General features: G+C 41.5%; 1 protein-coding gene across 1 annotated transcript in view; it reads right to left on the bottom strand.

Annotated features, from left to right (window-relative positions):
* The window catches only part of LOC129073469 (putative ATP-dependent RNA helicase DDX11-like protein 8), a 36,192-nt gene extending 18,954 nt beyond the window's left edge, over positions 1–17,238 (bottom strand). Inside the window, exons 1-2 of the mRNA XM_054577094.1 lie at positions 17,102–17,238; positions 11,474–11,621 (exon numbers count right to left, since the gene is read on the bottom strand). Coding sequence (XP_054433069.1) covers positions 11,474–11,617 — 144 coding nt within the window. The 5' untranslated portion in view covers positions 11,618–11,621; positions 17,102–17,238. The remainder of the gene's footprint in view (positions 1–11,473; positions 11,622–17,101) is intronic.
* Positions 17,239–24,599: the final 7,361 nt, after the last annotated feature.

Below are 24,599 nucleotides of genomic sequence, written 5' to 3'. Positions count from 1 at the left end.
TTCTTTCACTCAGCATATTATTTTTAAGATTCATCCATCTTGTTATGTGTATTTGTTCCTTATTTTTTTCTGTGTTGGATTCTCTGTTTCTTAAATTCCGTATCTTCTTGGTTTTCTTCCTTGTTTTGGTAGAGAATTTTCCTGAAAAGGGCTGTACAGGAAGTAAGTGTTTAACACTTTGCTGGTCTGAAAATGTATTAATGAATGGGAATACCAATGAATGGGAGTACCAAGATTATTACCAAATATAAGATGTTTCAGAAATGAGAGGTCAAAGACCTCAGATGGAAAGTGCTCATCAAGTAGCCCATGCAAGGAATTAAACATGAACACAGCAGGCCCACTGACCTGCGATTTCAGAACACAAAGGAGAAAGAGAAGATCCCTGAAAACTTTGGAGGGCGAGGTGGGATCAGGTCACCAAGGACTGAGGTGCAGGTTACCGCTGGACTTCTCAACAGCAATGTTGGAAACTAGTGGAGAGAGGGAGCAATTGTGAGGGAGAATTACTTTGAAGCTAAACTTATATACCCAGCCAAACTATTAAATCAATCAAGTAAAATTAATACATTTTCAGACCAGCAAAGTCTTAAACACTTACCTCCTATACAGCCCTTTTCAGGAAAATTCTCTACCGAAACAAGGAAGAAAACCAAGAAGATATGGAATTTAAGAAACAGAGAATCCAACACAGAAAAAAATAAGGAACAAATACACATAATAAGATGGATAAATCTTAAAAATATTATGCTGAGTAAAAGAAACCAGGCACAAAAGAGCACATAGAGTATGATTCCATTTTTATGCAATAGTGGAAAAGTAAAATTAATCTACAGAAACAGAAAGCAGATCAATGAGTGCCTGGGGGTGGGGCGAGGCGGGAATGGAGCAGCAGCAGCAGGGAACACTTCCAAGAGGTACAATGAACTTCCTAGGGTGAAGGAAATGTTTTGCACCTTATTTGTGGTGGTGGTAGTGATGATATAGTGTTTCCATCTATCAAAACGCCTTGAGGTCCTGGCAGGGTAGCTCATTTGGTCAGAGTGTTGTGCACATATTCCAAGGTTGTGGGTTTGTTCCCTGGTCACAGCACATACAGGAAGCAACCAGTGAATGCATACACTAAGTGGAACAGTAAACTAATGTCTCCCTCTCTCTCTCCCCCGCTTCCTCTCCCTCTCTAAATCAATAAAAACATTTTTAAAACATTTTAAAAAATAAAAACCTCATTGATATTGTAGACTTAAAAAGGTGTACATTTTATTATGTCAATTACTCTCAATAGAATTGATTTTTTGGGAGGAAAAAGATGGCAGAGGAGTGAAAGGGAGTCACGCTGACCTCCTCCCAAGACCAAACTGGAATTGCAACTAAATAATGGAGTAATCACCTGGAAAGCAGTGGAGCGATAGTGGGAGAGGAGCCTTGGTGCCGCGGACAGTGGATTCGACTCTCACACATCCCAACGGGTGAGAATTGCGGTGGAGGCTCGAGAGGGTGGTCTGGGTGCACACGGGCACTGGCACCAGAGGGACATTGAAACGGCCAGTTAGCGTCCCCCCGAGAAGAACGGGGTCTGAATCATAAACAGGAACCCCTAAACTACAGCAGCTAAAGCCGAGAAAATACAGACAAAACGCAACCCCAAAAAGCTTAGGGGCGCTCTCTGCCAGAGACAGGCTGGGGATGCAAAAAGACATTTAAAGGGCAAACGCAAACGTTGCAGCGGCAGCCACCCTCCTTGATCTCTGGGTACAGGCGGCAGCAGGGTGGGCTGGTGCCTGGGAAAAGACTGGTGAGGAAAACTTTGTGAAGAGAACTGACACTGCGGCTGGTGGAGCCCCGGTGATAATGCACCTCCCACTCTGCAGCTACCATCTCACTCAGGCATAAGGGGATCAATTAACCTGCCTTTTGTGCGCTCCGCACACAGCTTGTGCATGTGAGCTGGGGGACTGGGTGCAGACTGGCTGGGAAAGCCTTAAAGAGAGACTGGAGACGGAGGCGTTGCGGAAAGAACGGGAGGAGGAACCGGGAAGACCCGACTCCGTCCCCGTTCCGAAGTCTCCATTGTGGGCTGGAAAGGCGCAACCCCAAAGAGGCAGAAGAGGGGTGCGCAGGAACCAGACTGCCTGAGATTGAAACTCAGGCCGCACAGGGGTTGGATCCTCGGCCAAAGGGGTCACAGAACTGCCCAGAGGCCCCTGAGGGGAGACTAGAAACGGAGGCACTGGGGAAAGAACGGGAAGAGGAACCGGGGGAGTCCGGACTCCTTCTCCTTACCGTAGTCTCCATTGCGCGGGAAGAGGCCACACCCCCAAAGAGCCAAAAGCCGAAAAGCACACAACAGACACCCCAAAACCACCCAGTGCAGGCGCGCACACTTGCGCCGAGTGACCGGAGAGGGTTGGCGAGCATGAGTGTGACCCGCGCGGGCTAGCAAACGCTTGCACCAGCCGGCAAGGCCTCACACAGACTGGCACCGATACGGCCTGCGAGGGATTGCACAGAGGGGCAAGGGCAGGCGTAAATTGACCCGCCCGCCAGCGATTGCGGAGAGGCCCACAAAATAAGTAGAACTGCCCAGAGTCCCTGGAGGAGAGACCAGAAACAGGATTAACCGGAGAGTCCTAGAGCTGATTTCCTCCCATTTCCGTAGTCCCCATTTGGCGAGGGCAAGCAACGCACCCAAAGAGCCAAAAGCGGGGAAAACACACAAAAGAAGGCCCTAAACTGACCAGTGCCGCGAAGCTCGCGTGCCAGGGAGGCCAGATGAGCACGGGAGGTCGCGAATAAGCCCCCTGGTCTGGGGCAAACACATGCGAGCCCAGGCAGGTGGGGGACCCTGCCGCGCTGGGAACGCGCTCAAGGAGCTCTCGTGAGAGCGCAGAGAGATCCCAAAAAATAGCCCAGCCCTGACCGAAGGGCTCACAGAGCTGCTCCAAGCAGGAGTCAGACACAGGCATTAGACTCCTGAAAGGCTCAAACAAACAACCCAAGGCCCTATAGGGTCAACAACTGACATCATCAGAGGCAAGCCCAGAAAGAAAAGTAAAGGACAAAAATACTTAACAGACTCTCACAAAAATGGGAAGAAAAAGAAGTTCCCCCCAAATGAGTGGAAAAGGGGACTCCCCACAGAGAGAGCTAAATGAAATAGAGGCAAGGGAACTATCAGATATGGAATTTAAAACAATGGTTCTAAGGAAGCTCAATGAGCTCAGCCAGCTCAAAGAGAACTATGAGAAACTGCAGAGAAACTATCAGGATCTTACAGCAAACTATATCAGCCTGGAAAAGGACATAGAAACTATCAAGAAGACACAAGAGGATATGAAGAATACCATTTCTGAATTGAAGAACACAGTAGAAGGAATCCAAAGCAGGCTGGATGAAGCTGAGGATCGAATCAGTGAGATGGAGGACAAGGTAGAAAAAAGCTCCCAGAAAGAACAAGAAATGGAAAAACGGCTCAAAAAGAATGAAGAAGCATTTAGGGAAATGCAGGACAACCTGAAACGCAATAATATCCGTATAATAGGGATACCAGAAGGAGAAGAAGAGGAGCAAGGAATAGAGAACCTCCTCGAAAAAGTAATGATGGAAAATTTCCCTAATTTGAGGAGAGAAAGGCTCTCATGGATCCAGGAGGCACAGAGGACCCCACTCAAGAAGGACCCAAGGAGGTCCACTCCAAGACACATCATCATTAAAATGGCAAATGTCAAAGACAAAGAGAGAATCCTCAAGGCAGCAAGGGAGAAGGAGAAAGTAACATACAAGGGGGCCCCGATACGCCTAGGAGCTGACTTCTCAACAGAAACACTCCAAGCCAGAAGGGAATGGCAACAAATATTCCAAGCCATGAAAAGCAAGGGCCTACAGCCAAGGCTGCTTTACCCAGCTAGGCTCTCCATTAAAATAGAAGGAGAAATACGCAGTTTCCCAGACAAAAGAAAGCTAAAAGAATACATCTCTACCAAACCAGCACTCCAAGATATGCTAAGGGGACTGGTTTAAGCAGATGAAGGAAAAGAATGAGACAGAGAGGAACACAAGTACAAAGAGAAAAGATGAGTAAGTTTCTATCAGTAATATCTCTCAATGTGAATGGACTAAATGCCCCAATCAAAAGACACAGGGTAGCTGAATGGATAAGAAAACATGACCCACACATATGCTGCCTACAAGAGACCCACCTCAGAGCCAAAGACCTACACAGATTGAAAGTAAAGGGATGGAAAATAATATTCCAAGCAAATGGACATGAAAAAAAGGCTGGCGTTGCCATACTTGTATCAGACAAAGTAGATTTCAAAGCAAAGGCCATAAAGAGAGACCCAGAGGGGCACTTTATCATACTTAAAGGAAGAATCTATCAAGAAGACATCAACATTGTAAACTTATATGCTCCCAATATAGGAGCCCCCAAGTTTATAAGGAAATTGTTGGATGACTTCAAAAAAGATATAGATAGCAACACACTGATAGTAGGGGATTTCAACACCCCACTGTCAAAAATGGACAGATCTTCCAAACAAAACATTAATAAACATATCGTGGCGCTGAATGACACACTGAATCAAAGAGACTTAACTGACATATATAGAATCTTACATCCCAAAGAAGAAAAATACACATTCTTTTCAAATGCTCATGGCAGTTTTTCAAAGATAGACCACATGATAGGACACAAAGCAAGCCTCAGTAAATTCAGGAAAATTGAAATAATACCAAACTTTTTCTCAGACCACAAGGCCTTGAAATTCGAAATTAAACTCAAAGAGAAACTTCAAAAACTTGGAAACTCATGGAGACTGAACAGTACACTATTAAACAATGAATGGGTCAATAATGAGATAAGAGAAGAAATCAAAAAATTTCTGGAAACAAATGAAAATGAACACATAACAGTCCAAAACCTATGGGACACAGCAAAGGCGGTCCTGAGAGGGAAGTTCATAGCAATACAGGCTTACCTTAAAAAGATAGAAACATTTCAAATAAAAGACCTAACACTACAACTTGAAGAACTGGAGAAACAACAACAAATAAATCCCAGAGCAAGTAGAAGGAAGGAAATAGTCAAGATTAGAGCAGAACTGAATGACATAGAGACAAAAAGAACAATTCAGAGGATCAACCAATCCAGAAGCTGGTTCTTTGAAAAGATTCATAAAGTGGACAAAACTTTAAGCAGACTCATCAAGAAAAAAAGGGAGAGGACCCAAATTAATAATATCAGAAATGAAAGAGGAGAAATAACAACTGATACCACAGAAATACAAATGATCATCAGAAACTATTATGAACAATTATATGCCAAGAAATTTGAAAATCTTGATGAAATGGACAAATTTTTAGAAAAGTATAATCTTCCAACACTGAAGGAGGAAGAAACAGAAAGCTTGAACAGACCGATAACAGTTGGGGAAATTGAAGCAGTCATCAAGAAACTCCCAGCACACAAAAGCCCAGGGCCAGACGGTTTCCCAGGAGAATTTTACAAAACATTTAAGGAAGAGCTAACCCCTGTCCTTCTCAGACTATTCCAAAAAATCCAAGAGGACGGAACTCCCAGACTCCTTCTATGAGGCCAGCATCACCCTGATCCCAAAACCAGATAAAGACCCTACAAAGAAAGAAAACTACAGGCCAATTTCGCTGATGAACATAGATGCTAAAATCCTCAACAAAATATTGGCAAACCGCATCCAGCAATACATTCAAAAGATTATCCATCACGATCAAGTGGGATTCATCCCAGGGATGCAGGGATGGTTCAATATACGCAAATCAGTAAACGTGATACACCACATAAATCAAAGAAAAGACAAAAACCACATGATCATATCGATAGATGCAGAAAAAGCATTTGATAAGGTACAGCACCCATTTATGATCAAAACACTCAGCAAACTGGGAATAAATGGGGCATTCCTCAACATAATAAAGGCCATATATGAAAAACCTACAGCCAATATCATACTCAACGGGCAAAAACTGAAAGCTTTCCCACTAAGATCGGGAACACGACAAGGATGTCCACTCTCACCGCTTCTTTTCAACATCGTATTGGAAGTCCTAGCCACAGCGGTCAGACAAGAGAAAGAGATAAAAGGCATCCAAATAGGAAAGGAGGAAGTAAAACTATCATTGTTTGCAGATGACATGATAGTGTACATAGAGAACCCTGTAGACTCTACCAAAAAACTCCTCACCCTAATAAGTGAATTTGGCAAAACAGCAGGATACAAAGTCAACATTCAGAAATCAAAGGCGTTTCTGTACACCAGCAATGCAATAGAAGAAGAAATCAGGAAAAATATACCATTCGATATAGCACGAAAAAAGATAAAGTACCTAGGGATAAATTTAACCAAAGACACAAAAGACCTGTATGCAGAAAACTCTGCAACATTGAAAAAAGAAATTAAGGAAGACACAAATAAATGGAAGCATATACCGTGCACATGGATTGGAAGAATTAATATCCTTAAAATGTCCATACTACCAAAAGCAATTTATAGGTTCAACGCAATCCCTATTAAGATACCAACGACGTATTTCACAGAAATAGAACAGACATTTCAAAAATTTATATGGAACCATAAACGACCTCGTAGCCACAGCAATTTTGAGAAGAAACACAAAGTAGGAGGGATCACAATACCGGACATCAAACTCTACTACAAAGCCACTATACTCAAAACAATCTGGTACTGGCACAAGAACAGACCCTTAGACCAGTGGAACAGAATAGAAAGCCCAGAAATAAGCCCAGGTCTCCATGGACATCTAATATTTGACAAAGGGGGCAGAAGCATAAAATGGGGCGATAACAGCCTCTTCAACAAATGGTGTTGGGAGAGCTGGATGGCTACATGCAAAAAATTGAAATTGGATCATCAGCTGACACCATACACAAAAATAAACTCAAGATGGATAAAAGACTTAAATATAAGTCGCAACACCATCAAAGTCCTAGAGGAGAACATTGGCAGGAAACTCTCAGATATCCCACACAGCAATTTTTTCACCAATATGTCTCCTAAAGCAAGGGACATAAAGGAAAGAATAAACAAGTGGGACCTCATCAAAATAAGAAACTTCTGCACGGCTAAAGAAAACATCAGCAAAATGAAAAGGGAGCCAACCATTTGGGAAAATATATTTGCTAATGATACATCAGATAGAGGTTTGATCTCCAAGATATACAAAGAACTCACTCGACTTTACTCCAAGAAGACAAACGATCCAATCAAAAAATGGGCAAAGGACCTGGGCAGACGCTTTTCTAAGGAGGAGATACAGAGGGCCCAGAGGCATTTGAAAGGATGCTCTGCATCACTAGCCATCAGAGAAATGCAGATCAAAACCACCATGAGGTACCACCTCACACCGGTCAGAATGGCCATCATAAACAGATCCACAAACAACAGGTGCTGGCGAGGCTGTGGAGAAAAGGGAACTCTAGTCCACTGTTGGTGGGAATGCAGACTGGTGCAGCCACTATGGAAAGCAGTGTGGAATTTCCTCAGAAAGCTGAAAATGGAACTGCCTTTTGATCCAGCGATTCCCCTGCTGAGACTATACCCTGAGAACACCAAAACGCCAATACAAAAGAACCTATGCACCCCAATGTTCATAGCAGCACAATTAACAATAGCCAAGTGTTGGAAGCAACCTAAATGCCCATCAGTAGATGACTGGATCAAAAAATTATGGTACATATACACAATGGAATACTACGCAGCAGAAAGAAAAAAGAAGTACTAAACTTTGCGACAGCATGGATGGAACTGGAGAGCATCATGCTAAGCGAAATAAGCCAGGGGGCGAAAGACAAATACCATATGATCTCACCTATAAGCGGAACCTAACCAACAATGCAAAGAAGCAAGGAAAATATGACCAGCAACACTGAAAGGAAAAGAAATCAACAGAGACAAGAGGGAAGGGGGGGGCAGGGAAAGGGAAGGGAAGGGGAAAGTCAAGGAACATATAGCAAGGACTCATGGACAAAACCAAAGGGGAAGAGCTGAGGGAGGGAAGGTGGGAGGGGGCAAGGGAAAGAGGTGGGGGGAAGGCAGAGACAAATGTATTTAAAAAGTAAATAAATTAATTAAAAAAAAAAAAGAATTGATTTTTTTCAGTAAAGCAATAGCTGTGAAGTAGGTCTAAGGAGCAATTAATTCAAATTAGAATAAGTGGATGGAGGACTTTAAGGAAGTCTCCAGGGTAAAATGGAATTTATTATTGCTATGGACTGGACTATGTTCCATCCACCCACCCCCACAATTCATGTTGAAGCCCTAACCCCCTTTTGACCATACTGGAAAAACAGACTTTAAGGAGGTGATTAAGGTTAAATGAGGTCATAAAAGTAGAGTCCTGATCTGGCAGAATCACTAGTGTCCTTATAAAAAGGGCAGAGACACAAAAGTCTGTCTGTCTGTGCCAAGTGAGGACACATCTAGAAAGTGGCAGTCTGAAAGCCAGGGAGTCCTCACCAAAAACCAAAGCCTCCTGCAACCTTCATCTGGGGATGTCGCAGTCTCCAGAACTGTGAGAAAATGAGTATCTGTCACTTAAGCCACCCAGTCTCTGGCAGTTCGCTGTGGCAGCTCTAGGAGACTAAGATGACAATTTTACATATGGAATACAGGTATCTCCCGCTTTCCAAAAGTTTGCATTAGGCAAACTTAGGTCTTTTGTAAAAGCAAAGTAACATAACACAAATCTGCTTAAAGCAAATTTTTGGAAAGTGGAAGATATTTTTCACTTTATGCCATTTTGGCTTACGAAAGGTTTTATCGGACTACTCTACAGTTATTCCTCAGTATCCACAGGCGATTAGTTCCCAAACCCCCAAGGATGCATAAATCTGTAGATGCTCCCGTCCCTTACACAAAATAACCTAGTGTTTCCACATAACCTATTCATATCCTACAGTATACCTTCAACCATGACTAGATTATTTATTTTTGTTCCCGCCTTCCCCCGCCTTCCCCCGCCCCTAGGGTGGGGAGGCGGAGTCCGGTGGGAGACAGGCACTGCTGGGGTAGGGCCGACTGCCCCGACCCCGGGGCAGACGGGTGGTGACACTGGAAGCGTCTTTAAACGTCATGCAACAGGAAAAGGGAGAGGGCGAACGCCCCCACGGCCACGGCCACGGCCACCGCCGCCTCAGCCTGGACGCCGGCCTCCGCGGCTCCCGCCATCCGCCCTACTGGGCTGCTATGGGGTCAGCCCCCGCCACCACTGCCCCCTACTGCCTGATGCCACCCGTTCGAGCCTCCGAGCCTCCGCCTTTCCCTGCCCCTCCGCCCGCGCCTCCCCGCACCCGCGAGGCCCAGGCCCCTCGCCACAGAGGCTGAGGGGCTGCGACGGGAAGCGGGGTGCGGGCGGGGGAGGCACGGGCGCGGTGGGGGCGTGAAGGAAGAAATCCGGAACGGAGGGGTGCATCCCAGCAGCGTCGCAGGCAAAGGTCCGGGGCAGACGCTGGGAGAAAGCGGGGAGGCAGCCGAACGAGGAGACCCATCTGGGGCAGGCGGCGGCCAGGCGCCCTCGTGGATACCTGACCGCCCCCGGGAAAGGCCCACTGCCACTCAGCGCGACGCCTCCCGAGAGGCGCCAACAAACGGAAGGCGGCAGCGGGGTGAGCGTGGCCCGAGCGCCCTTCCTCTCCTCCTCCCCCCTCTCTCCAACTCTGGCGACAGGCGGCGCCCGCGACGGCCCTGGCCTGCGCCTGTAGTTAGCTTATTTATAATACGTAATATAGTATAAATGTTATGTAAATAATTGCTATACTATACTGTTTAGGGAATAATGACAAGAAAAAAAGTCTGTACATGTTCACCAACCATCGTAGGCCTAACTACATAGCACATGTCAGCAACAACGTAGCTTTTCCCCCCAATTTTTTTGAGCTGCGGTTGGTGGAAGCCATGGGTGCAGAGCTGGGATACTTCGGAGACCAGTATCCTTGAGAGACCACTGGATGATGTGTGAGGAACTGACATAAGTATACTTTTCAAGCAAACTTTTAAAAGGCAGTTATTAACTCTAGAGAAACAAAAGTATTCCAAGGAAAATACACTCATAGTATACTGACTTAACAAAGACTAAAAATAGATTACTACGTCAGGACAGGGAGGGAAAAGAAATGGTTAGAAAGCTACATCTTACCCATCACAAGAGGAAGGCACCAATGACTAAAATCAAGAAATCAAGAAAAGGGCAGCACATAGCTTACAATTTCGAAATGTGCTATGCAAGTGTATGTCTTAAGACACAGAATAAAGAAAAACACCTGCCCAGCAAATCTGATAAATTTGACTTTGTAAATAACATGCATTATTCTTTGATTACAATTTTTATATTGCTTTAAACAAAGGAAGAGGATATATTCAACAAAGTCAAACACTGTAGTCAAAATAAGGACTTTAGGTACCCAGATCTATTAACCAGGAAGACACTACTGATCTTAAAAAACATTTCAGTGGGTTGGTAGGGGAAGAAGTCACACTGTACTGGGTTTAAATGGAAGGTAAAAATGCTAGTAGAATACTATTTAAAAAAAAAACAACTCTCTGCACATTATATTCATGACCCACATTTTGTCCATTGACAGGACTTGTTCTCTCCTAGTCACTAAACTTATATGAAAAGACAAAGTGAAACAATACAGTGCCCCGGTCTGTGCTCCTCCTGTCTCAGGAGATCATATCATCTCAGGAGAGAGTGACGTGCTTCCATCACAAGTGAGAGAAAAGGAACGAGTCCCTTTCTTTTATTCATTCGTTCAACACACACCTATTAAGACCTTTTGGGGACCAAATAGGCCAAGCTCTTCTAGATGACAGGGACACAGAAGTGAGGACCACAAGGTCCTTATCCTCCAGGAGGTCACAACCTAGTTGAGGGACCTTCACATAAACACATACATTTTACTATCACGTAGTACTTCAATAAAAGATAATAAATCAAGTACAAGAGAGAAGCAGAAACTGATCACCGCAGCCCTAGCAATCCTCAATGGCCAATATCTAATAAATCCCTCATTCCAGGCTGGGAAGAAAAAACTTAGGAGCCCTTGATTGGATTCCTCTAGCACTTGGTAGTCTAGTTACTGGAGATTAAACCAATGTGTTCAATATGTGAATAAGCCAAAGTAATTCCTATGTTGCTCAACATCAAAGCAGCTGTGTGCCCAGAGAAATCTGGAGTTTCAGTGCTATGCTTCCATGGCCAATCAAATTCCCATTTGCCTTCAGACTAATTTTCCTTAGACCCCAGGTATGTTTAAAAATTTCATAGGGGGAAGTGAGCATTACTCAGAAAAATAAACTGAGTGAACTACTTTGCCTAACTTCAAACCATGAAAATCTCTGCTTAGATAAATAAGCCTCTGACTAGTTTTAATCGGGGTCTCCCAAGAGCCCTCTTGGGCCCCACTATTCATACTTACTGTGCCGGTTGGACTCTCAAATATCCCAATCTTGCCAGCCTCCAACACCTGGTATAGCTCTGCCATGAAGTCCTTCTGGATGGAATATGGTGTGAAGGGAAAAGGGAAATGAATGCCACCAATCTCCTGGCTTTGATCAGCCATGACCCTAAGGGAGAAAAAAAGTCTCATAGTTCTCTGATGAGCCAGAAACAACTGGCTTGAAATCTAGGATAGTTCCTAAGAACAGTCTCAGTACCAGTTATGGAATTTCTCCTTAGGTTGTATATTTTTTTCTGCAAACAGGAACCACGTTCTCTCCATCATGTGCATACCCCCAAGAAGCCATACCAAATCCTGTACTCCATCTAGTGACATTTATCACAAATGGCTCTAGAAGAAGGAATCCTAGGAAAGCCCCTATATAGAAACTCCCTTCCATTTCACCTGGGATGCTTTTGCTGCTTGGATAGCTTTTCTTACATAGCATGGATTAACATATATGTCCCTATTTTACAGATATCTTTAGTTTGCTTGTTAGTTCATCCTACCCTCCATTTCCAGTAGCAACCAGAGCTGCCCCCACAAAACAGCTGGGCCTGAACAATCAGAGCTTTCTGTCCGGCTTCAGGCTGGCAGAGCTCTCCTCTCAAGGACTAAGCCTGGCTGGAAGAGCTCCAAATACGGAGACCACAGCATCTCTTTCCCTTGCCAGACCAAGGTCTAAGGAAAACTTTCCTGCTCTATGTTTATGTCGTATTTTTCCCCTCTTCTGAACCCGATTTCTCTGAGATAGTGTTTGCATACTTTCTTCCCTTAGTCACTGTTTGGAGGGCTGGCTCTTCCATCCTGGTCCCAAACTCTTCTCTTTGGAAGTCTCTGCTCTAAGCTACTTAGCAGGCCCGTCTTTCACAAGTACAAATATTAATAAACCTAAAACCATTTACATCTATGTTACCTAACTAGCCTCAGTAAGACCAGCAGTGGTGTCAATTCATTATGAAGGGAAAGGCAGTTGCTGTAATGTTCTTCCAGTTACAGTTTAGGGGCAGTTCGAATGGCTACAGAGGTGGAAGGATTAACTATATGAAAAGTGACTTTAAAAAACATGGACAATTCAATAATGAGAGGGGGGCATGCAATCAAATAACCATTAAAACATGAAGGGGAAGAGGAAAGGCATGTAACAAATTTTGAGCACCTATGTGTTAAACACTCCACAGGCCCTTTTACTTTTATTATCACATTTAATCTGAAAAACACTTAAGGATACAGTTGTTGCATATAGGTACTTAATAAAATAAAATAATTGTTCAAACTCTAGGCTAATTAGAAGAAAACCAGGGATCCAAACCCAAGTCCATATGAATGTTTTAATGAAATTTAACTGGCTGCAGGAGATAATCGACAGACATAAAAGGGAGATTTATGGAAAAGATACCTATTGAGAATTGAGACCATCTGGAAAAACCATGAACAGAAGCCATGGACAGCGTGGGAGTTCTGGCACACTAGACCTACTGACTCATTCAAATCTCAAAAACAGCTCCCAGAACCTCACCAACAAGTAAATATCCATGGATTTTCATTCTCTGGCTCACTCACATGCCAGATGGGGCCACTGACTGACTTCCTCTGCTTACTCACAGCTTCTGCTCATTCAGAACTTCAGCCTGCACATGGTCGCTCCAGCCCTCTGTACCTCTTAGCTTCAGCTCCCACTGCCAAGTGAAAGTGCTTTTCACGTTTCTTAGTTCTAAATCCCAAGAGAAATATCTGATCAGTACCTCCTGCCCTTTCACGACCGATCCCTGGTCAGACTACAGAAGGGTAAATAAAGCACCTAGCCTGATCTTGCTGCCCTCCCCACTCCCATCCCAGCCCCCACCCCAAGGAACAACAAGTCCTCAACATTTAGGACAGCTCAGCTCCTCAGTGAAGCCTCTCCCTCCATTTCTCAATCCTAGTGGTCAAATACCCTCCCTCCAAATACATATACGTGCACACATACTGCTCTACTTTAAAGTCTCTTTCATTTCAATACCCTATATTTAGTTTCTTCATTGCTCTTAGTGCTCACAACTAACTGGGTCGGCCAAAAAGTCCGTGTAGCTTTTTCCCATAAAATAAAGACACATTTTTCATTTTCACCAATGTCTTTATTGATTTGGATATTTTGAATATGTTGGCTATCTCTCGCATGGTATATCATTGTTTGTTCTCAATTAATGCCTCAGTTTGATCACTATCAACTTCAACTGGTTTACCCGATCATGGAGCATTGTCCAGCGAGAAATCTCTAGCACGAAACCTCGCAAACCACTTGTGACATGTTTGATCAGTCACAGCATCTTTTCCATACACTGTACCAAGCGTTGTTTCAGTTGTGTTTTTACCTTTCCTGAAATAATGAAGCATAATATGCCAAAAAGTTTGCTTATTTTCTTCCATCTTCAATATTAAAATGGTGACACAAAAATTCACCAATTTTGATGGGGTTTTTTTAATGCACACCAGTATGATGACAGCTGTCACAATAAAAATCTAACAAAATTGTTTGAAATGTAGTGAAAGGCAACTAAGTGCTACTAGAGCCATCTTACAGAAAAAAACAAATGAAATTCTTGGCCAACCCAATATTTTATTTAATCCTCCCCACTAGAATATACGAGGTCTGTTTGGAAAAAGTCCAGCCATTGTTAGCATAATAAGAATGGTGTGCATGAAACTGATGTAACCTGGCAGCCAAGGAGAGTGGACTGGAATGCACATGCGTGAACAATGGTGACTTTACTGTACTAGTTTGGGGGGGGCAGTAGATGCCATTGAGCAAGCGTGCATACTGTGTGGCCATTGCATTCAAAATGACTGAGTGAGTATAGGCAACAAACCTGCATCAAATTTTGTGTTAAGCTTGAACACTCCTCCATGGAACTATTCAGATGATTCAGAAGGCCACAGCTATGGGCAACTAGTGACTGGCAGCTTCATCATGACAACGCTGCTGTTCATGCATATCTTGTGCAGAGTATTTTGGCAAAACATCAAACCACCCAGGTGACTCGGCTCCCCTATAGCCCAGATCTGGCACCCTGCAACTTCTGGCTATTTCCAAACTATAATCACCTTTGAAATGGAAGAGATTTCAGACTGTCAATGAGATATAGGCAAATACGATGGGGCAGTTGATGGCAATTGGGAGAACTGTTTGAGGTCCCAAGGTGCCTACTTTGAAGGGGACTGAGGTGTCATTGTCCTATATCCAATGTTTCTTGTATCTTCTTCAGTAAGTGTCTCTATTTTTCATACTACATGGTTGGGTACCTTCTGGACAGACCTGGTAAGATGTCTATAAGGGACCCTGTCCACCTTGTTCTTCCCTGCCTTTAGCACTCAGAGAGTCAGGTGCTTTGGCAACTAGAAGGCATTTGATAAAAATCTGATGCATAAATAAAAAGCCAGCTTGATATGGGGGCTGTAGGTAGAGGTTTCTGTTCTTCAGAGGTGAGGGTGGAGGATGCCTCATGAGTTAAATATGTAGTCCACGGGATAGTTCTTTAATACTTTCAAACTGTTTTCATATAACCTCACAACAACCCTGTGTGGCCAGTATTTTTATTAGCTCTATTTTATAGATGAAAAAACTGACACCCAGAAACAATTTGCCCACAGTCAATCAGCAACTGCCTGAACCCATGCTTTGAATGCACATCTACCAGACCTCATGCCCTTGACTCTGTATTGCCTCACTCTTCCTTCTCACCAGGATAAGTAAGGTGAAGAGACTTGGTTACCAGCCTTTAGAGTGACAACAGGAAACAATACAGAAAGAGAGTGATTATTATTTCACTCCCTGGGGGTGGTAATTACGGATCTCATTATTCTAGAGGTGGCAAAAGCTAAGTGAGAAGTTAAGGAAGAGTTTAGCCCTGGCCAGGTGGCACAGTTGGTTGGAGCTTCATCCTGTATATCAAAAGGTTGATATTCAATTCCTGGTCTGGGTACATAGCTAGGTTGCGGGTTTGATTCCTGGTCGGGTCGCCTATGGGAGGCAACTGATCAATGTTTCTCTCTCACATTGATGTTTCTCTCTCCATTCTTCTCTAAAATCAATAAACATATCCTCAGGTGAGGATTTAAAAATAAGAGTTTAGATAAATCCATGAATAGTGGATACATTAAACACACCTTTTAAGGATGCTTGTGTTGCTTTTTCTGATCTCTTCAGGTTGGTTACAGGGAGGACAACCATGACCTCCCACACAAGTTGTTCCTAGAATTCCCCACCAGTGCTAGGGCACACATCAGCACAGAAAACCTTATGCTCATTAACTGTGAAAGAACCTCAGGTACACTCTGAAAGTGTTCTGAAAGTGTTCATGTTCTTCAGTCTTCCATTACCACTCGTTATTTACCTGGGCATAAACTATTGTTACAGACTGACCTGTGTCCCAGCCCTCCCACAAATTCATCTGTTAAAGTCCCAACCCCCAACATTAAGACTCTACTTAGAGACAAGACTTTTAGGAGGTAACTAACATTAAATGAAAAAGGTAATTAGGATTAAATTAAGTCATTAACAGTGGGGTCCTAATCCTCATAAGAGGAAGAGAGAGAAATCTCTCTTCACCAGCCATGTGTGGACACGAAGAGGGCCTTCTGCAAGAGCGGAAGAGGGTCCTCGCCAGGGACCGAATAGGCTAGGACCTTGATCTTGGACTTCCCAGCCTCTAAAACTTTAAGAAAAAAATTATGTTGTTTAAGCTATCCAGTGTATGGTATTTTGTTATGGAAGCCACAGTAGACAGAAACAACTATGTTCCAGAAACTATCCAGCTTTTAAGCTTCTAAAATGCTTTAACTTCACACTCCTGGGAGACAACACAATCCCAAAACAAAACGTTTTCTGCACCTACTGTTAATCCAGAGCCACACTATGCAGCAGCGCTGCAATACTCCCACGGCTGGGGACTGGCCTGGCCCACAACCTTGCCCTGGCCTTCTGTCTCCCTCCCAGCTCCATCCTCAGAGCGCTCACACTTACAAGTAGGAAAATCCTGCTACTTATAAGTATTTACTTCTATTTTTCATGGCACATCCTCCAATGGTCTGGTCAGTTCCACTCATCCGAATCCCCTTTACTTGGACCTCACTCCACGTTGATTTTCTGAAGGGCAGACAGTAGGGCAGAACCATTAACAGTGTGGGCTCTGGGGTCACAGTGCCAAATTTGGTATTCCAGCTGTATTCGTGCCTAATACCTCCAATCCTCGGTTTCCTCATGTGTAAAAGAGAGATAGGTAAAAGCGCGTACTCATAAGGTCGCGGTGACCGCTAAATAAGATATTTTACAAAACGCGCTTATTTTAGGACTATTTAACCTCCTGGTGCGTGTTAGCTAATATTACTCCAAAGCGACGCTCCAGTTTAACTGCAGAGCCAGCCCTTACCTCCCCTTCCCCTTCGCATGGGTTTCTCGCCTGTCCATCACACCTTAACCCCGCCCCCACAGATCCGGAAGGTTTTTCCCGCTCCGGACTCCCCCCACGCCCTGGCAAGTCTCTGGTTTGCGCTTACCCCAGAGTTTGCCCTTTCTCACTTCGTTTCTCCTCGTACTCAGCTTTGTTACCAACACCGCACCCTGCTCACCCTATTTCCGGGAACGACAGCTTTGCTTCAGGGAAGGCTGGTGAGGTATCAGAGCAAATGTGCCCGAATTGAAATTCGCGGTTCCTTTGGATCACAGCAACTCCAAGTGGAGCGTGCAGCGCCGCCACGCCCCGCGCCACTGCGTGTGCGCACTGGGGGACTTGGGCGTGGTCTCTCTTTTTGCACCATTGCGCTTGCGCGTCTGGCTCAGAGGAGGACTGTTTTCCGGCGTGGATCTTGGACGTCAGGGTCTCTCAGACGGTCTTTTCTGAGCACAGCCTTTGGACTGGATGCTGGACTTCATCTGCCCTCCTGCCTAAGGCAGAATGTTTAATCCTCCGCCAGTTACGCTAGAGGTACTAAGCGCTCTACAGTTGCTGGACCTGGTCAAACTGCCGGATATTTACCAAACACTGGAGGGGCCAAAATACTGTACGCGAGAATTGAGGAACCCCGCTACTGTCGGGCCTTAAAATGTATGAACCTGTTACTTTACCTCTAAATGGACGGTACACACCTCGCTTGTGAGTGGGTTGTGCAGGAACTAACGTCTTTTTTTTTTTTTCCAATTGCAGTTGACGTAAAATACTAGTTTCAGGAGTATTACATACTGATTAAACATTCATATAATTTACGAAGTGATCACCCTGAAAAGTCTAGTACCCACCTGACACCATATATACTTATTAAAATATTACTGGATTTTTCTGTATGCTCTATTTTACAGCTCCCCCTACCCCCACCGACTGTTATAAATGGCAATTCGTACTTTTTAATTCCTTCACGCTTTTCACCCATTGTCCAAATCCCCTCCCGTCTGGCAAATCTGGCAACCATTAAGTTTTTCCTTGCATCCATGAGTTTGTTTCTGTTTTCCTTGTTTATTTTGTTTTGTAGCTTCCGCATGAGTGAAATCATGGGGCATTTGTCCTTGTCTCATTTCACTTAGAATAGTAATGCCCTCTAGGTCCATCCTTATTGTTGCAAGGGGCAAGATTTCATTCCTTTTTATGGCTGAGTAATATTCCATTATGTATGAACCACATCCTTATCCATTTGTCTATGAGTGGACATTACGTTGCTTCCATTTTGTGGCTATGTAAATAGTGATGCAATGAACAGTGGGGCTGCATATATCTTTTTGAATTAGTGTATTGGATACCTTTGGATAAATACCCAGATTTGGAATTGCTGGGTCATAAGGTAGTTCTATTTTGAATTTTCTGAGGAACTTCCATACTATTCTCCACAGGGGCTGCACCAGTTTATAATCCCACCAACAGTGCAAGAGGATTCTCTTTTTCTCCACATCCTCCCAACACTTCTTTGTGGATTAATTGGTGATAGATATTGACAGGTGTGAAGTGATAGCTCACTGTGGTTTTAATTTGCATTTCTCTGATGATTAGTGATGTTGATCATCTTTTCATATGTCTGTTGGCCATCTGTATGTCTTTTTGGAGAAATGTATATTCAGGACCTTTGCCCATTTTTTAATTCAATTTTTTTTTATGTTGACTTGTATGACTTCTTTATAAATTTTGGATATTAACTACTTACCAGATGTATCATCAGTGAATATGTTCTCTCACTCAGTGGGTTTCTTTTCATTTTGATGGTTTCCTTTGCAAACACTTTAGTTTGCTGTAATCCCATTTGTGTATTATTTCTTGTTTCCTTTGCCCGAGGAGACATCCCCCCAAAAAATATTAAGAGCAATGTCAAAGAGTTTACTACCTACATTTTATTCTAGAAGGTTTATGGTTTCAGGTTTACATTTAAGTAAATCTTAAGTAAAATCCAGTAAATCTTTAATCCATTTTGAGTTTATTCTTCTATGTGGTACAAGAAAGCAATTCAGTTTCATTCTTTTGCATGTATCTGTCCAACTTTCCCAACACCTTTTATTCTTTTAAGCACATTTTCTTTTTTGTTTTAAAAGTACATTTTAGGATGGCAAATCCTTTTTTTAAAAGATTTTATTTATTTTTAGAGAGAGGGGAAGGGAGGGAAAAAGAGGGAGAAAAACATCAGTGTGTGGTTGCCTCTCTCACACCCCCCACCAAGGACCTGGCCCACAACCCAGGCATGTGCCCTGACTGGGAATCAAACCAATGCCCCCTTGGTTCACAGGCTGGCACTCAATCCACTGAGCCATGCCAGCCAGGGCTTTAAGTATATATTCTTGATCATGCTGTAACAGTTGCCCATATTTTTCTCCCCTTTATCCCCCTCTGACCGGTACCCCCATTCCCCCCCAGCATTCCCCGCTCCCCTAGTTCATGTCCATGGGTCATTAATGTAAGTTCTTTGGTTTCTCCATTTCCTATATTATTCTTAACCTCCCCCTGTCTATTCTGTACCTACCATTTATGCTTCTATTCCCTGTACCTTTCCCCCCACTCACCCCCTTCTCCCTCTCAGGTGGTAACCCTCCATGTGATCTCCATTTCTGTGATTCTGTTCCTCTTCTAGTTGTTCCCTCCACTTGAGGAATTTTTATGATCCCTTAACATTTATAATTGTCATTATTAATTGACAATAATTTCCTTTTTAAAATGACATATTTCTAGGTATCCATATAACATTTCCATATATGAGATTTTGGAGTGAGTGGAAAAGAAAGAAGAAATGGGAAAACTTTTAAAACCATATTAAATGTTTACATGGAAAATAACCACATTTCTACCACTTATAAGCTGTGTGACTTTGCAAAATGTCTTACCATCTCTTTGCCCGTTTTCCTATTAGTAAAATGAGATCATGACATTGTAGCCTGTGACAGATATTATCCTGTATAATTTTCAGTATGGCAAGGTAAAAAATATCATTAAATATTACCAATGTAGAAATAATGTAATTAACATCTAAAATGTGACAGGCAAATAATTCCAATGACAGGTAATTGCAAATATTTCCTATTGAGAACATGTCTTTTTTCTTATGCCTTTATTTATTTATTTTTTTAGTTATTTTTATCCTCACCCAAGGACATGCTTATTGATTCTAGAAAGAAAGGAAAAGGGAGACAGAGTGCAAGAGATGGAGAGAAACATCAAAGTGAGAGGAAGATCAATTGGTTGCCTCATGCACGCCTTAAATGGGAACTGAATCTGCAATCCAATAAGCTTTAATTAATTTATTTTTTTGACTTTTAATTTCCTTCCTGACAACATGAATTTTGTCAGTGAATCAACCAGATCTGTTCAAGATTAATTCACTGTGAAACTGGCTAACTGGCCACATTACATTGCAAAAAAATGATTAAATGTATAACAACTAAGAGAAAAAAATGAGATACATAATAGTAGAATAATAGCAGCTAATACATGTGAGCACTTACTATGTACCATTTACTATTCTAACTGTTTTGCATGAAATAACTTATTTTTATCTACTTAAATTATATGACAATATACATATTATTTCAGGTCTACAATCTTTTACCTACAGTTTGAAATCAAATGTCTCTGAAAACTTTTTTTTTTACACTGGCAGAAATCTGACATGCATTGATATGAAGCTATTTATATTCTTGAATTATCTTTTAATTTGAATATTAATTTCGTTGCAGCAATTTTACTATTTACTATTTTAATATGCTTCTTGAGACTACTGTGACTGTTATATAAATGTAAAATGTTTGCACTCAAATTACCTATTTAAAATTAAAAACATTCTGAATTGAAATATCCTTGGATCCAAAGGTTTTGGAAAGTGAGTTGTAAACCTATATTATTATGCTCATTTCACCTATAGGTATGTTGGGGCACAGAGACAGAAAGTCATTTTGAAAAGTCACACAGCTTGTAAGTAGTAGAAATGTGATTAATTTTCATGTAAACATTTAATACGGTTTTAAAATTTTTTCCTATTTCTTTCTCTTTTTTCACTGCCTCCAAAATCTCAAATATAGAATGTTAGATGGATAACTAGAGATATGAGTGTCACTTTGAAAAACTAGAAAAGCTTACCATTCCCAATATTGGTAGCTAAAAAACCATTTGTATTTTACGAAGACCTATTGGTCAACCCAGACGAGTCCTCTGAGACTGAAACATTAATTTATTTGAATATATGTGCATCAAGGTTACTCCAAAAGGGTGCCAAACGCTTTGCCAGCATGTACTGTCAAATGTGAATGACTATGTAATAATCAGTGTGAAATGTGGAATTACAGAGCAAGCAAAGTGTTCAAAGGGCTTAAGTGCTTGGGGTGAATGTTAGGAAATTAAATTTCTGTTCCTAGATCAGAAACCAAATTGTCATGTGACTTTGAATAAATAAGGAGTATTTTATTTCACATGTTCCCATTTCTAATGTATTTACAATTGTTTCCATGAAATTTGTATGAAGTAAATGTACATGAGTATAGTTAATTGACCCTTTTTTAGGGAAGCCTAAAAGTGGTATTTATGACTATTTTAGGTAATTATGACTATTTTAATGTCTAATTTTAAGGCAGTTTGTCCCATTTTCACAGCATCAGAAGCCAAACTCAAAAATACCTGTAGTGCGTCCCAAGATAGAACATTTAAGCTAGTTTTCAAATTCTTTAACAGCTTTTTTTAAAATGACAAAACAATAATAATTTTGTAATCATACTTTAAATACAGATTCCCTCCTTAGTCAAACTGTAAATGTGTAAGTTAATAATTCAAGCATATTTGTCCCTAATACAATCTATATAATTAATATTCCCCAATTTCAGTAATTACTGGGACAGCAGAATACTGCAAACTCTCTCTTTTCACACCAGATCAGTGGCTTCTGATTTTTAGAATAATATATATTGCACAATTACTAAAACCTTTAGGTACACCAAAGAGTTGTCACCATGACTTATGTGGATGGCTCACTTATTAGGTCACTAATGTGAAAACATTTCTATCAAATCAAAGAATGTGGATAGGGCTTTATATTTGGTGATAGAGTATATACCCTCTAAAAAATATATAAATGTCCAGAATTATAAATTATACTAATCCATATTGCAGAATAGATCTCAAAAAAAAATTAAAGGGCTAGAAATGGATTGCTGTATATTGTAAGCTTTCTTCTCTGATTTTTGTTAACTTGTTAATTAAAGTATTCCAAAAACAAAGTTGCTTGGAAATGGGAGTAAGAATGTAATAAATAAATTTTGTCATAGTTTATCACTTTTTACTAAAGGAAACAGTTATTGTGAATATTTACAATTAAAGATGATACATTGATATTATACCAAATTATATATAGATTAAAACAAAAGAAATCCAAAGCACTCTTTTCAATGTGCAAGCATAAAATACAATTCAGCCCTGGCTGGTGTGGCTCAGTGGATCGAGTGCCAGCCTGTGAACCAAAGAGTGACCGGTTTGATTCCCAGTCAGGGCACATGCCTAGGTTGTGGGCCAGGTCCTCAGTAAGGGGCATGCGAGAGGTAACCACACATTGATGTTTCTCTCCCTCTCCTTCTCCTTCCCTTCCCCTCTCCTAAAAATAAATAAATAAAATCTATTAAAAATGCAATTCATGTAAATATTCTAATGTTTTTAATGAATTCAGATGTTAATCTATAATTAAAAGCACAGAAAGTAACCTTCAAAACCTACTGCCATGGTAATTAACTCAAATAGAATTTCCAAAAGACTTTTTCCTAAGGCTGTATCATATTTTGCTGTGTATAACATGCACTTTTTGCCCAAATTTTTGAGGGAAAAATAAGGGTGCACATTATACATGGATAGTACCTGAAATACCTTGTATTTGTTCTTGTGTTTTATAATTATTTGTTACATAAAATTTCTTGTACCATAGTGTGTTCAAAAATAAATGCTAAAATTCCTTTGTAATACAACAAACAAGTATCTAAATATAAATACATAACAAATTGAGTTAAAAAATTAAAACAAAGGATTTTTTTCCTGAAAGTTTGGGCCAAAAACGTGGGTGCACATTATAGACAGTAAAATATGGTAAGCAGGGAGTTGACGATATTAGAGATCTGCTTTACTTTATTCATTGCTGTGAACAGATAACATTCTTCAACCCAAGCCAGCTTTTTCTACTAGTTTCTCTATTTCTGTTCTATTAATATGATATATAATAATATATAATAAAATAATATATACTAAAAATTATACATATATACAATAACTGAGCAAATATAGAAGGCTCTCATAAGAGAAGTTCGAGGGAGTAGTTTCCTATATTCACAAAATTGTGAACCATGTCTGTTCTATAATAGAAAAACAAGGGCTCTCAGTGATATTCATTAGATAACTCGGTTCAGTTAGCAGTGGGCTGGTTGAAGCGTCTGTATGGTGCTCCTTTTAGGACTATACCATGTAAGACTCTCTGCTTTGTATGTGATTTCACCAATTTGGGGTTATGGCATTTGGCTGCCTCTGCTTTGTAGGTGGTGTGCCTGAGAGGTCAATTAGTCCTTTCTCGTGGTTATCTCTCTAGTCCAGAGGAGAAGGTTGACCATAAGGAATTTTGTTTCCTCTGGCATAGCATCATCATTTGAATGTCATCGTATATCAGAGGTTCAGTGATGGAGCTAGTTCACTGAGATAACAATTTTCTTAAACCTATACAACTGTACTGCACTGCTTTCAACAACTGCAAGTCCAAACTGAGGCAACCAATCCTTCCAGTTAATGATTAACTTTTTTTGATGGACGAAATACTGCTTTGTCATCTGTACTAGATCTTGTAAATCTGCAAGGTTGACATAGGTAGGCTAAATTACTAAGCCTAATAAGTTAGCAGGTAATATCCAGTAAGCTCATGTTCAACAAACCCATGATAGGGAAGAAAGAATTACTAAAAAAAATCAACCCTTAAAAAACTTGTACTTTGTGTTATTTCCTCCACGTAGTCCTCACTCCCACCTTCACTACATTATTTTCTGTGTCCATGGTGAGCCCCAAAATGGAATTAACTTCTGGAGGGTGGGCCCCGTGTACTTCCCCTAGCAGGCTTCCCCTGCTAGGTGAGTGTTCTAGGAACCCATCTGTATCAGTGTACCAGCATTTGGCTTCAGTGAATTTTTTGTAAGGCTCTTTCAACACATTTGCCCATTTCATGATGGATGATTTATGAGTGCACCTGCCCACACCACGTTGAGTCTTCAGTAGTTTTTGACCAAAAACGGTCATGACCCCCGTGCTCCATGCTCCCTGTTCACTTGATCTCACCCAAAGAGACCTTTTTTTCATCTTCCTGGATGAAAAAAGTCCTCAAAAGGAAATGTTTTGTTGATGTTTTAGAAGCGAAACAAAAAATGACAGAAGCACTAAAAGACATCAAACTGATGACTTCAAAAACTGTTTTGAGCAGTAGGGAAAATGTCTTAATAGGTGTATTGATTCAAATGGAGAGTACGAAGGTAACTGAAGTTTAAACATCTAAGAATGAATACACAATTTTTTATAAATAAATTCTGTTTTCTTGGATTTCCCCTTGAATATTTCCTTTAAATGATTGTATTATAGAATTACACCAAAATAGA

The sequence above is a fragment of the Pteronotus mesoamericanus genome, unplaced genomic scaffold (assembly GCF_021234165.1).
Source record: "Pteronotus mesoamericanus isolate MK-2021 breed Mesoamerican mustached bat unplaced genomic scaffold, CSHL_Meso_final contig_41, whole genome shotgun sequence".
Taxonomy (NCBI): Eukaryota; Metazoa; Chordata; class Mammalia; order Chiroptera; family Mormoopidae; genus Pteronotus; species Pteronotus mesoamericanus.
This window is presented reverse-complemented; position numbering and strand designations above follow the sequence as displayed.